General features: G+C 40.9%; 1 protein-coding gene across 3 annotated transcripts in view; it reads left to right on the forward strand.

Moving 5' to 3' along the window:
- Positions 1–14,146, forward strand: part of scn1lab (sodium channel, voltage-gated, type I like, alpha b) — a 70,784-nt gene that overhangs the window by 16,544 nt on the left and 40,094 nt on the right. For 2 of the 3 annotated variants that reach the window (XM_070544257.1, XM_070544259.1), the window contains exons 3-6: positions 7,254–7,371; positions 7,574–7,664; positions 10,350–10,478; positions 11,159–11,250. In XM_070544257.1, coding sequence (XP_070400358.1) covers positions 7,254–7,371; positions 7,574–7,664; positions 10,350–10,478; positions 11,159–11,250 — 430 coding nt within the window. Of the gene's footprint in view, positions 1–7,253; positions 7,372–7,573; positions 7,665–10,349; positions 10,479–10,856; positions 10,949–11,158; positions 11,251–14,146 lie in introns of all 3 variants that reach the window. The other variant, XM_070544258.1, reaches the window with a different exon arrangement.

The following is a 14,146-nucleotide window of genomic DNA, read 5'->3' on the forward strand; positions in this document are numbered from 1 at the left end:
CGAGGAAAGTTGACCATTGAGCAGGGTTGATGGTTTATCCCTTGAGGTCCACGTGACGGGGTGAGGAGTGAGCACCACCTCACCCCTGCCACGTGGACCCAAGGGATGAACCATCAACCCTGCTCAATGGTCAACTTTCCTCGCGGGGTCCTACCCATTAGGACAGTGGGAGGGTTAACTCAAGGAGAAGTGGAAAATGAACATATTTGCCCAAATGGTGGTGTGTTACTTTAACATCAACAATTAAAGAGCAGACAAATAGTAAATTACATTGTGGATGTGGACAATGCTCTAACAGAGTGAGTCATCTGAATCCACCACTCTTTCAGATTTTGAGTTACACGTGTAACATCAGGTCATTTTTGACTCTGCAGCGTGGGTGACAGTTTAGACTCATCAAGACCAAGTAAGATTTTCTGCGTGAACTCAAACGTGTTGGTCAGTCCCTTCGGATAATCTAGATGTAAGGCATAGATGAGGCCGAACATTACCAGGAAGGCATCAGGAAGGCTGGAGAGGTTGACAATCACATCACCCTCGAGGATAACAGATTCTCACTGGGTCGTACGTAACCGGACTCTCGGCATCATCGGTGATGGTTGTCAGGAGGACAACTGCTGCATCCCTGAGGTCCGGCTCATTGGTATCATCCTTACAAAAATGAAAGGGAGATCATACACTAATCACATCTGAACTGAAACTCTGACTGTGGCCATTTTTATTTCAGTAGATTTTCATGTAAATAACAATAAATGCAGTCTGATAGACTCCTGTTTAGGGCTGGGCAACATGTCAAAGATTTATCGTTATCCAAGTTCTTGTCTCTCATCCAGATAATTTTTCCCATGTCAATAAATTTGATAATAAAAAAAATGAAAAGATGTGTAAGTTGGCCACATTTATGTCCCTTTAAGAAGCTGTAGCACCTTGAGTCATGTAAAATTTTAGTCAATGTAATACATGAGACAGCCCCATCTAGTGGACAAATATTGTTGCTACGCATTCCTGTAGTTATTGTCTACTTATCGTTATCGAGGTGAGATCTTCAATATATGGTGATATTGATTTTAGGCCATATCGCCCAGCCCTACTCCAGTTCATTCTGTTGCTTTGTGCTCTCATTTACGAATAAAGTGAGATGGCTTCCGTGTGTGCCAGTGTTATGCTAATGAAAGCTGCTTGAATTCTTTGCAGTGATTATTGATCATTCTCAGTGCTTTAAAGCCTGCCACACATGAGTGCCATCTGCTGAGCAAACGGTCTCGAATGACCGCTTGCTCAGCAGATACCTCGCCATGTGCGCCTGATTTTCACTGAGTTTTCCGCCTCACGAGACACTAAGGTTAATATCTGACCAGTTAAGATATTTTCCGCCTCACAGGGGTAAAAACTCGCCGTGTGCGCATTACCGAGCTGCTGGTTGAGCTGAAATATTCTAGTGGCCAACCAAAGCACGTTCTCCGCTCACATGACCCCAAGATGGCAGCCCCCTGTCTGCATGTCAGAAAAGAAACAACACAGAGACAGAGCTGGAAACGGAGGAAATGCCTATCCGTTTTTGCTGAAACGTCGCCGCCACCGGCATTTGAAGGTTAGGAAAATATGGTTACAGTAGCTGGAAAGATGGACCAGGCAAGGAGTTTATGCCAATTTACTCCAAGAGATGCACCTGGAAGACCCAGAATCCTTCCGAAAGGGTAATGGAAACAGTGGGCCCATCGATCCGCAAGGTACCGTTTTGTTTATTTTTCAGACACGCAGACACGGTAAGGGGCTGCATCTGAATACATCTTGGGGTCATGTGAGCGGAGAAAGTGCTTTGATTGGCCACTAGAATATTTCAGCTTAGCCAGCAGCTCAGTAGTGCACACACAGCGAGTTTTTACCCCTGTGAGGCAGAAAATATCTAACTGGTCAGATATTCACCTCAGCGTCTCGTGAGGCAGAAAACTCAGTGAAAATCAGGCGCACATGGCGAGGTATCTGCTGAGCAAACAGTCATTCGAGGCCGTTTGCTCAGCTGATTGCTCTCGTGTGTGGCAGGCTTAAACATCTTGCCAAAGGTTTGTAGTTGAAACAATAGCACATTTTCCAAAATGTTCATGTGCGTTGTCCTTGTGTTGTCTTTATGCATAAATAAATAGAATGATTTGTTCAAATTTACAATACTGGGACTTACCACACATGTCCTCAAAAACCCAGAGGTTTCCTCACGTAGATAGACAGGAAGGGCATGGAGAACAGTGGTACGCCTTGTGTGGACATCATGTAATTCCTAAGAAGATTAAGAGTGTAAATACTGTCAAGTTTACTAATCAAACTCAATGCCAAATTGCTCTGACCAATTTTCCAAGACAGTGATATCTGCATCTAAATCCAATGATAAACTGCTGAATTCAAAAGTTAATTTGAAGTGTTTAGCATTACATAATACGGAGGGGTATTAGGGCCACTGAAGAAGAAAAAATTCTGAAAATAAATAAAGTCAGAATTCTGACATTTATCTCAGTATTCAATTGTTTCCTTCAGTGGCCCTAATACTGCCTTATTGCCTAAGAGTATTAGAGTCACTGAAGAAAAAGAAAAGAAGTGAGAAAAAAAAAGTCAGATAATTTCAAAATTCTGGGATTAAAGTCAGAATTCTGACTTTTTTCATGAACCTAAAACCAAACAAACAAAAACTATTTAGGAATTGTTTTTGTTAAAAAAAATCAAAACAAACAAAAAAAGCCTGAATTTTAAGATTTAAGTCAGAATTCTGATCCCCCCTCATAATCTTCCCCAATTTCCCTTTTTTTTGTTTTAGGTACCAGTCAGAACTCTGAGATTAAACTCAGATTTATGACTTATTTTCTCAGAATTCTATATTTTTTTTTCCATCAGTGGCTCTAATACTCATAGCATAAAGGCATTACCTGTAAATTGTATATTCACCAGTTTTAAAAGACAAATCTGTATACATATATACATACATACATATATAGTCATGTTATTTAGGATGTGTCATCAAAAATGCAGATTGTGAGAATTACTCACCAGTGGTCTCACTTGTATGAACCTCTTGGGGGTCAACAGCAGCATGCCATCAATCTTGTGTGCAGAGAGTGGGGTTGGATCATTGAAGTCTGACTGCAGATTCATAGACAGGCTTCCCGGTGTGGCTGACAGCTCATAGGAACGCAGACGCTCTACATTTACACATCTACACCAGGAAGCATAATCAGTAGAGAAAACATTGTGAATCACAAGGTAGATCTGTGTTAGGCCGGGGACACACCGGCCGCGGAAGTGCCGCGAAGCGAATCGCTCACGAAATTCGGCCGCTGCTCGCCGCTCCTCAGTTCAGATCAGACGCGCCCCAGTCGAGGCGCGCCTCGGCTCAGCTGTAGTTTTTCTTTTAAAACACTTGGTGTCCTCAATTTCCTCTCTGCCTTTTCTCAGCTATTTTCCTCTACGTGTGTGTGCGCGCGCGCATGTGTGTGTGTGTGTGAACCTATGGTATGAGTTGTTTCTGCCAGTTGAATCTCTTGGAACCCGCTCCAATTCTGCAGCTGTATCCTAGCAGTTTCTTCCGAAATGGGTACGTAAACAATCATGTTTTTCGAGGGTCGTACAGCTCCTTGTGTTTCTCAACTTCCATAATTAATTTAAAGTCATCCATCTTAACTGCTTGCCTCAGACTTTCTGCCTCTCTGTCCTGTTTGCTCTGGTGAAAAGACACCCCAAACCACACCCCCCTTCACGTGGTCACACACGCACACAAGTTCGATGTGTGTGTGTGTTCGTGTGGTTTTTCTGCAGTGTCTGATTACGAACACATTTGACTATTGCGGAATTTTATTTTGAAATGCTTTATTTTGTTAACTTTACCGGCCTACCTCTTATGTCTAGGTTTGACTTCCTGCCAGAATTGACGCGATTCACCCGCGAAAAAAATAGAGCCGACGCCGAAATGATCGCTGCACGGCGCGGGCTGGGGCGCCGGCGCGAGGCGATTGGCAGCGCTTCTCTTCGGCGGCCCATGTGGTCTATAGAATAGCTCAACAAGGGCGCCGAATGAAGGCGGCCCCATTTTCGCGGCGCTTCCGCGGCCGGTGTGTCCCCGGCGTTAGTCTGCAAAATTTAGGCAGTCCTCCACTATATATATGAAGCTAAATCATTAATCATCTAAATTGTGTGTGTGTGTGTGTGTGTGTGTGTGTGTGTGTGTGTGTGTGTGAGGAGATTCAAGTGTAATTTGACTTATCCACACAAAGCTAAAAACATAACATTTAAGAATCTGGAGTAACAGTGTACAATAAGAACAAAATTACAACACTAAAATACTGTGAAATTAATAGAAACAGCGTTCTGCGGTTCAAGATATGTGCAACTGAGCACTATTTAAAAAAACTATGGAGGGGACAAAAATGGAGGGAAGGAGGGAACATAGCATCGAGATACAGCACCCCTTCATCTTTTGCGTCACAATCCTCTTATACGGTTAAAAAAGCAGGCTGCTTGCAAAGCTATCGCATGGGTGCTACGGGGAAATAGTTTACAACACAGACTGATTTTTTCATCGCTGTACAAGAGACCACTGCTCATTTACTTTTAATAAGTGGACGTTTAAGTTTGACTTGGTGGCGCTGAGCTCCCGCTTTTATTTTTTTCTCAGAACGTCACGTTTAAAAAATTATGATGGAGGGGACAAAAATGGAGGGAATAAGTCTCTAGAAGTCTAATAAAAAAGTATCTAAAGTAATGCTAACCTTTAATAATGAGATAGCGCTGCTCGTTTCATTTAATAAACGGACTTTAGTCACACACAAAGTTAATAACACAGCTAACTCATGCAATGACTTAGCATATTAGCTTGCTACGTGGCCAACATTACTCACCATGTCCGTCTTAAAAACATTTAAAACATTTAAGCAACTTTTATGGCGGCTACTTACGTTTAGCTAAGTGGTGCAGAACCAGTGACTGTCAAGTGCAGATGCAGAACAAAAGCTCGACCTCCAACGGTTAATGCTCCTCTGACCCTCGCTCTTCTTCTCGGTCTGCTGAGAAGCTTCGAGAGCTGACTGAGCAAATGCTACAAAATAAAAGCACTTCCTGTGCGTGTAATTTCACAATAATTCGTAATTTCATGCTTAATATGTTATTTAGGACAGACAGACAGAGTAGTTATTTCAAAATAAGGCAACGTTTCAAGCAAGGATAAACTTAATATGGAGGAAGTGATTATGTTAAACAGAAAGGACATGTCAAAAAGGACTGATTTCAAAATATATAAAGCTTTACAACAGGATTTGATTGTTAAGAATATAGAAATATGGGAATATAGAAAAATGGGAACTGGAAGTGAACATAATGATAACAGATGAGGAATGGGAGGAAACACTTGAAGCAGGCCATAAACTAACTAATAGTCCGTCTTGGAGGGAATTTGAATGGAAGGTGAAGATGCATGCTTTAAAACTCCACTTATCATGTCTAAATAGTAACGTTTCAAATTTATGTTGGAGAAAATGCGGGCTAGTGGGAGACTTTTCACATATACTTTTGGACTGCCCTAAATTCATACCATTCTGGGAAGGTGTTAGGGAGAAATTGAAAGAACCTGGAAGGTGAAATTACAATTTAAGTTAAAATGGTTTGTACTGGGAATGCTGTACCAAAAATCATACACACATAATGGAGACATACGTAATAAGAATTCTGCTTATGACTGCCAAGAAGTGTATTACAGTTTTATGGCTGGACACAGAACCCCCAAGGGTGGCACAGTGGAGAGACAGAGTTAGACAGGTCTACAAAATGGAACAAATTAATGCAAGACTATGACTGGGACTAGGGAAATTAAAAAAATTTGGGAACCAATAAAACAAATGTTAGAAAGATAGTACTCTCATGTGAAAATTATTATTATTAATTTTTATTTTTTTATTTATGTTTTTTTGTCTTTTGGGTGAGTTATTTAGCTAGATCAAAGTAAAATTTAGAATGTAGAAGAGAGCAGATACGATGAATACAGAGAAAGCTTGTCAGAACTATATGTACTGATTGGTGACTTGGTTAAGTTGGATAGATCTCATGGCCACAAGGAAATTCGAACTTTGTTCAGGGAAACACTGCCCTGGAGAAGGGAAGAAGAAACTCAAATGCATCTCCATGTAAATGTTGTTGTTCTAATTCAAAAATAAAAAGTTCCAAATATATATATCTATATATATCTCTATATATATCTATCTATCTCTATATATCTCTCTCTCTCTCTCTCTCTCTCTCTCTCTCTCTCTCTCTCTCTCTCTCTCTCTCTCTCTCTCTCTCTCTCTCTCTCTATATATATATATATATATATATATATACATACATATATATATATATATATATATATATATATAATAAAGACATTAAAGAACCGAACTTCATGAATGTTTTTTGTGACAAAGAAGTATCTGTTCCAATCACTCTATCAGAGAAAAATCAGAGTTTTAGAAATAACGGGACACTCAGTAGAGCCATTATATTATATTTTTTACAAGTGTATGTAAACTTCTGACCACAACTGTATGTATATATATATATATATATATATATATATATATATATATATATATATATATATACATACATACATATACACACACACACACATATATATATATATATATATATATATATATATATATATATACATATATACTTATATATATATATATATATATATACATATATACTTATATATATATATATATATATATATATATATATATATATACTTATATATAATATATATATATATAAGTATATATATATATATATATATACTTATATATTATATATAAGTATATATATATATTAAGTATACTTATACATTACTTGGTGAAATATACTTCTGATAGAGTCAAGTACAAGTATAGTCTAAATGTAAGTAAACTTTAATGTAAGTATGTATTAAAGTATACTTAGTAGTATTTAAAAAATGTACTCGGATAACTATACTTCTAATAAGTACATTGAAAGTAAACTTGGAAGTATACTGTATTCATTTTTAGTATACTTCAAGTATACTTCAGTGTACTTCTTTTTGGTAAGGGGAGCCCAAGCTAACAGGAGGTGCTAAAGTCTAATCAGTGCCAGCTGAGCTAATGTGTCACCACTAGCCTGAAGGTGGATGTAGTTATCACAGATTTTAGGTTTGTTTTCTATGGAAATGCAGGGTTTGACACTGATTTGACCTTTTGTTCTCTTCTTTTGTCTTCCAGACCTTCATAGTATTGAATCGCGGGAAGGCAATATTCCGTTTCAATGCCACTTCTGCCTTGTACATCCTAAACCCCTTCAACCCTCTAAGGAGATTAGCTATTAAAGTTTTAGTGCACTCATATCCTTTCAGCCTTCGTCGTGGAGGCAGCTTGATCTGGATTAAAGAATTTATCAGACAAAAAGACGGAAATTAAGCCACCTGCTTATGCCGGCTTTGTGCCATTTTTCTTTTTTGACTTTCTTAGTGCCCATCTTTAAATTGCAGGCTGATTTTTGTGAAAGAAATGTTGTTTTATTGTGTTCCTTAACTTTGCTCCTACGATGTTCAGCATGTTGATCATGTTCACCATCCTGACCAACTGTGCTTTTATGACTCTAAGTAACCCCCCGGACTGGGCCAAGAATGTAGAGTAAGTATCCAGATTTTTTCTTCTCTGCATGAGTTATGCTTCATTATTAGACTTAAAAAGACTTGAGCTTAAATGAAATGGATATCACTGACAAATAAAGCAAAGCTTGTCTAGACACACCCACATTAGTAAATATCGTCTAAGGTTAATGTTTGTCTGTTTTGGTGGATCTGGGTGTATTTTCCTTTCCCTCTAACAATAAATCGGTGAACGATTCCGCTCAACATTTCGAGGCGGCCTTGGATATGTTGATTTTGCCCTTTAAAGTAAACTCAGCTGAACAAAATACACCGCCTGGCCAAAAAAAGGCCACCAGCTTGATTTAACTAAGCAAATAGATAGGATCCTCCTATTGGATAATTACTGCACAGGCAATTATCTATCTGATGTAACACGTTTTTTAATCCCAACTGGTGCAATGAGTTGCTTCTGATTTCTTAAACAACTATGTGGAAAGACATCTGGTGGTTGTGGAAAAGATGTTAGTCTGTGTCAGAAGGGTCAGATCATCGGCATCAAGCAGAGAAAACGTCTAAGGAGATGCAGAAACGACTAAAACTGGGTTCAGAACTGTCCAACGCATTATTAAAAACTGGTGTGATGAGTCCAGATGGACCCTGTTCCAAAGTGATGGTGCATCAGGGTAAGAAGAGAGGCAGATGATGTGATGCTACCATCATGCCCAGTTCCAACTCTACAAAGCTGTGGTGGCAGTGCTATGATCTGGGGTTGCTGCAGTTGGTCAGGTCTAGGTTCAGCAACAGGATGTGCTCCAAGAATGAAGAAGAAGAATAAAATAGCATTTCTATAGCGCCTCTCAAGATAGAAATCACGAGGCGCTACACAAAAACAATAAATGCAAAAGTATAAAAAAGAATTTAGAAAATGGTTGAAAATATATTTAAAATGAGCAAAAATAGACAATTGTGATTTAAAAACAAAACGTTAAGAAAGAGCGAGAGTGAACAGGAAAGAGGGAAATCAGTGGATCCTGAGGAAGGTGGAATAGGTGGGGAGAGCAGAATAAAGAGAGAGTGGTGAAGAAGGTCATACAAAAGCCAGCATGAACAAGTGAGTCTTCAGCTGCTTTTTAAAGGAGTTCACTGAGTCCACTGATCTCAGGCTCAGGGGGAGAGAGTTCCAGAGTCTGGGGGCCACAGCAGCAGATGATCTGTCACCTTTGACCTTTAGCCTGGTGCTGCACAACCAGTAGGCTTTGATCACTGGACCTCAGGGACCTGCTGGGGGTGTAGGGACTAAGAAGATCACCAATGTAAGATGGTGCTTGTCCATGTAAGGCCCTATAGACCAGAACCAGGATCTTGAAATGAACCCTGAAGTTGACTGGCAGCCAGTGAAGCTGGAGGAGAAGTGGGGTGATGTGGGTGTGTTTGGAGGACTTGGTCAGAAGCCGAGCACAGGCATTCTGAACCACCTGTAGACGGTTCAGGGAGGTCAGCTGACTACATGAATTCCTGAATGACCAGGTTATTCCATCTTCTCTGATGGCACGGGCATATTCCAAGATGGCAATGCCAGGATCCATGGGGCTCAAATAGTGAAAGAGTGGTTCAGGGAGCATGAGACATCATTTTCACACATGGATTGGCCACCACAGAGTCCAGATCTTAACCCCATTGAGAATCTTAGAGATCTGCTGGAGAAGGCTTTGTGCAGCGGTCTAACCCTAACCATCATCAATGCAAGATCTTGGTGGAACATGAATGCAACACTGGATGGAAATAAATCTGGTGACATTGCAGAAGCTTATCGAAACAACGCCACAGTAAATGTGTGTCGTAGTCAAAGCTAAAGGCGGTCCAGTGGAATATTAGCGGGTGTGATGGTTTTTTTTTTGGTGGCAACATGTTTTATTTGCCAGGCAGTGTGTAATCTATGGAGATAATAATATAAAATCACTAATAGTAATGACGTAATAATTTTTCCCTTTTTCTTCAAACATCTCTAATATTAGTATTTTTTTCCCACTCGTGTCAGATAAAGGGACTACATGTGCTCGGCTGAGTAACTGAGCTGTTGGTTAAAGGGTTAATGGGATTATTTTGGGCTATTTGGGGTTTAGGGTATGTTTGTCTGTGTATTTTAAATCTTTGCTGCCTTTTGAATTATCGTTTGGGAAAAATAGAGAATACAAAGCTCAAGTTCCATAACTTAAGATGGATTTTATGTCGCAAACAGTCAGTTTTGCATTGTTGCAAAGTTATTTTGGCACTAAAATTGAGAAATTCCCACCAGACGCCTGAATGCCCTTGGAAGTGATGAAGTAACCATAGAACCCCATGGCAATATCTAAATAACTGACAGTTAAAATGATGTTTGCTTGAATTTTTATGACCTTTTGGATTCATTTCAAGATGGCAGCATTCAGACTAGCCTTTAGCTTATCAACCATGCAAGATGTGAGCTCTACTTCTCCAAACAAGTGCTGTTCAGGAACATTTCTGCAATCAATTTTAAACTAGAAACTGGAAAATTCCTCAAAATGCTGAAAATAATCCCTTTAACTCTAGTTGTTTATCTATAAAAGTGCACAGCTCGGTCTACCCAGCAGATCAGGATAGATCTGCAGACCTTTGAAGAGAACATAGTAATCCTGGCTCTGCTGTTGGTGGACCTGCTTGGTCAGATTCAGTCTTCCTCTCAGCGTGTGTTTTCATCTCCCAGGTACACATTCACGGGGATTTACACCTTCGAGTCCCTCATAAAGATCCTGGCCAGGGGGTTCTGTGTGGGGAAGTTCACCTTCCTGCAGGATCCATGGAACTGGCTGGATTTCAGCGTCATACTCATGGCGTAAGTATCACCAGACGCGTGTTTAGGATCACTTAGTTTAGTTTAATCAGCCTCACGAAGCTCTGCCGAACGTGAATGCGTAGCGTCTGCTTTGAGAGCATGTCCTGGAATCCTTAATGTACTCCGTAATGGATGTGAGGCCTGGAAGCACGGAGGACCTCGGCTTCACGCCTCGGCGACCGCAGCTCTCTGTTGTAGGAACAGGAGAAGAAGAAGCAGCCTTGAGCGGTGCATGTGTAGTCGATGACATGATTTCTTGCCTTGCTGTGTTTGAGACTCCCGTCCTGTGTGATGCTGAGGTGGACGGATGCTTGTGACTGAGCCGTGGACGGAGTCTCCTGTTCATTGCTCTACAGTAACTGTGGTTTAATCCTGCAGGTATATAACAGAGTTTGTAAACCTAGGCAATGTTTCAGCTCTGCGCACATTCAGAGTTTTGCGAGCTTTGAAAACTATCTCAGTAATCCCAGGTAAGGGCGCCCGCGCCTGCTGCCAGCACTCCTGCCTTTTGTCCTCTGTGTGTGACCGTTTGCCGTTCCTCCCCCCCTCCCCCTTTCCCACGAACCCTCCTTGTTGTCTTGTCACGCCTCGTGTGTGGGTGCCTGATGACGTGCGTGCGTGTTCCACACCTTTCCTTTACCCTGAAACGCCCACCCCTCCCCCTCCCCGTTCCCTTACAGATATGTCACAGAGTTTGTGGACCTGGGCAATGTCTCAGCACTCCGAACCTTCAGGGTTCTGCGAGCCCTGAAAACAATTTCAGTCATCCCAGGTGAGAGGGCCATCAAGGCCCGTAGAGTCAATGAGATGCTAACGGCTAACTGGCGTTTTCGCTGACATCCAAACACACTCCCCCATGCCTCCCCCCTCTCTCAGCTCATCTCACTAGCTAAGCCTGACGACGCTTACCGCCGTCCCTCATGCTGCCTTCGTCTCAAGGCCAGTAAAAGCTGGAATCTGGCTCCAATCTGCACAGATTGACAGGATTCTTGGCTTTTAGACGCATCCTTTAAGGCAGAACTTATGTTTGGTTGAAATCTACTCTTGCCTTGGGAGCCTTAAAGTAGATTTTGTGCACTATTTCTTTTCCTTTTTTTGCATGAGACATTGCAAAAGCCGATTTTCTTGTGGCAAGCTGTTGTGTGTGTGTGTAGGGTTCCTCCTTACCTTGTTTTCCTGTGCATGTCCTGTTCAGTGTTGTGTGTTTTATGGAAAACAAATCACGATGAGTGGTGAGTAGGCAACAATTACCTTAACACTAACAGACTTCACATCACAGACTAACAGCATAGTCATCAAAACTGTTCATTGGCTCCTTTGGTGAAGATTATCGGATTTCACAACATACAGACTAAAACCTGACCCGATTTAAAGTCCAAGTAAAGATGGATGAAAGCTAAAGTTAGCTTCCACGGTGGCAGTGGTACCGGTAGAGCTTGTTGGGGCGTTTGTCATTTGGGCGGGAACATCGTTAGCATGAATACGTAAATATTGTGAACTGAAGTTCTTCCAGTTCTAACAGCTACTGAACAGCCAGAAATGATGTCAATCTCAAAAAGCACTCGTATTCTTCTTCTCTATCTACCGTCCCGTCAGGTCCCTCTAAACATAAATCAAAACGTTTCCAAGGCAACAGACCAAAAGACAGCTCCAGCTGATGTTTCTGAAATGTCAACACCAAAACCTCGTACGTTGTTCCCACACGAAGGACAGAACATTAGGCTTGTTAGACGAAAAATACAATAAAACAATAAAAGTACAAATAGACTTGAAAACATCACATATTGGTTTAAGTCTCACCGCCACTATAGTTTAGGGCTGGGCGATATATAGATATTTTTTAAACATCGATATAATTTCTAAACAAGACACAAGATGACTTTATATCTTTATATCAATATAACTGGTCAAACTGCTATGCTAGCGATTAGCCGCTATGCTAGCGACATGTTGCTCCGTCTATAAGCGGTTATTGCGTGTATTTTCACAAGTCTGCTCAATCTGAGAGCCTCTGGGTAAATGTGCTGCTCTAAACTTTGCATTAGACGTCCTGGTTTTTAATTATTTGGGGACGTTCAATGCCAACAGAGTTCTGTTTTCCATCCTGTTTGTGCGGAGCCGGAGAGACGAGCCAAACCCCTCCCTCCCGTGTAATGGGAAACATCTACGGATAGCCGGAGTGGCTAAATTACCTCAAACATATTGTAAGGGTTTGAATAGTAAACTATAGGGTAAATGTTTTATTTTGAAGGCGAGGTCAGCAGGTGAGAAATGTTGTTCTGGTTCCGTTTTTTTCCTCTCTGGTTTGCTATGCTAGTAAATACTCCGTTATGAGAGATTCTGTTGAAAAAAATAAGAGTTTCTAAGGCGTGGGTTACGGCGACAGTGGCCCAAAAATAATATTCATAAAAGAGCAACCAGAGACTCCGAGTCATTACAGTATAATCGCTGATATGAGCCAATCCTGTTAGACTTCAGCCATGTTTGCCCTGATAACTAATAACTCCACAGTGCATGACCCATGTGACCTTCAGTAGATGCAATTACATCATCATACATTTAGCTTAGCATGATAGATTATTTTTCTCTGGACAAGAAATATACGATATGCGTCACTCTAGATGAAATTAAAATAATTTTATATTAATTATAACAAATTCATTAGGACACCATTGGCTACTTTAAAGGGGCATTATGGAAGTCTGACAGCCAAAACATGTATAGAAATAATAAATGTCTTCTTCATACATTCTCCTGCAATGCCCTGGTCCTGTAGAATGAGCCCTGGCATTTTTACTGTCATTGCCTGTTTTTCTGTAAAATCACAGAAAAAGAGAGATGCTCGGGTCGAGCAGGCTGCTTCATGCGCGTTCACGCTCAGGCATCGCCCGTAGCATTTGCTATCCGTAGCTTTAGCAGCAGAGAGAGAGGCAGTGCCACTTTGTCGCTGTTCCTAATGCCTAGTGACAAAGCTAGCTACATTTCTGAGGACCCTTAGCTACTTTCTGTAGAACTTTCTTCTAGATATTTCCTGCAAATTAGCAACAAAATAGCCATTTTCACTCCGAACCGTTCTTTGGTTTGATGTTGTTTCAGCTGTCATCAAGGATATAAAAGTTACAGATACATTGAACGTCACTGGTGCTTTAGCTCACCTAGTAAGATGTCTGACTCTCATGTAAGAGACCTGGTTTCGATTCCGGGTGTGAATAAAGTTTGTTATTTAGAGTTTCTTTTTTACATTAATGGTATATTTTTTTACAGTAAGATGCCCAAATTTTTATTTGAGACTCGCCGAACGGCATTGAATTCACAGATAAAAAAGATGTGGGTTCAACTTTCATTTTGGAACAATTTTTCAAGCAAGGGAAGGGAATGATCTGAGCATGCAGGAGGACTGACCCATCATAAACCTTTGTCGGCTGTGCTGAAGAGAAAGGTACAGAACCACATTATTTAATTAATTAGCTGTGCATTCTCCTATCCTCTGGGCTACACACACACACACACACACACACACACACACACACACACACACACGGGACTGTCTCAGCTGTTATTTTCGTTAAGGAGTGTGCACGTACAGCATGCGCGCCTCGTGCACGAGCCTACTATTGAAGCTGCCGTTACGCTTTTGGCCTGAGGGGGCGATCACGAGCATGAAAATT

Source organism: Nothobranchius furzeri, chromosome 14 (genome assembly GCF_043380555.1).
Source record: "Nothobranchius furzeri strain GRZ-AD chromosome 14, NfurGRZ-RIMD1, whole genome shotgun sequence".
NCBI classification, from domain to species: Eukaryota; Metazoa; Chordata; class Actinopteri; order Cyprinodontiformes; family Nothobranchiidae; genus Nothobranchius; species Nothobranchius furzeri.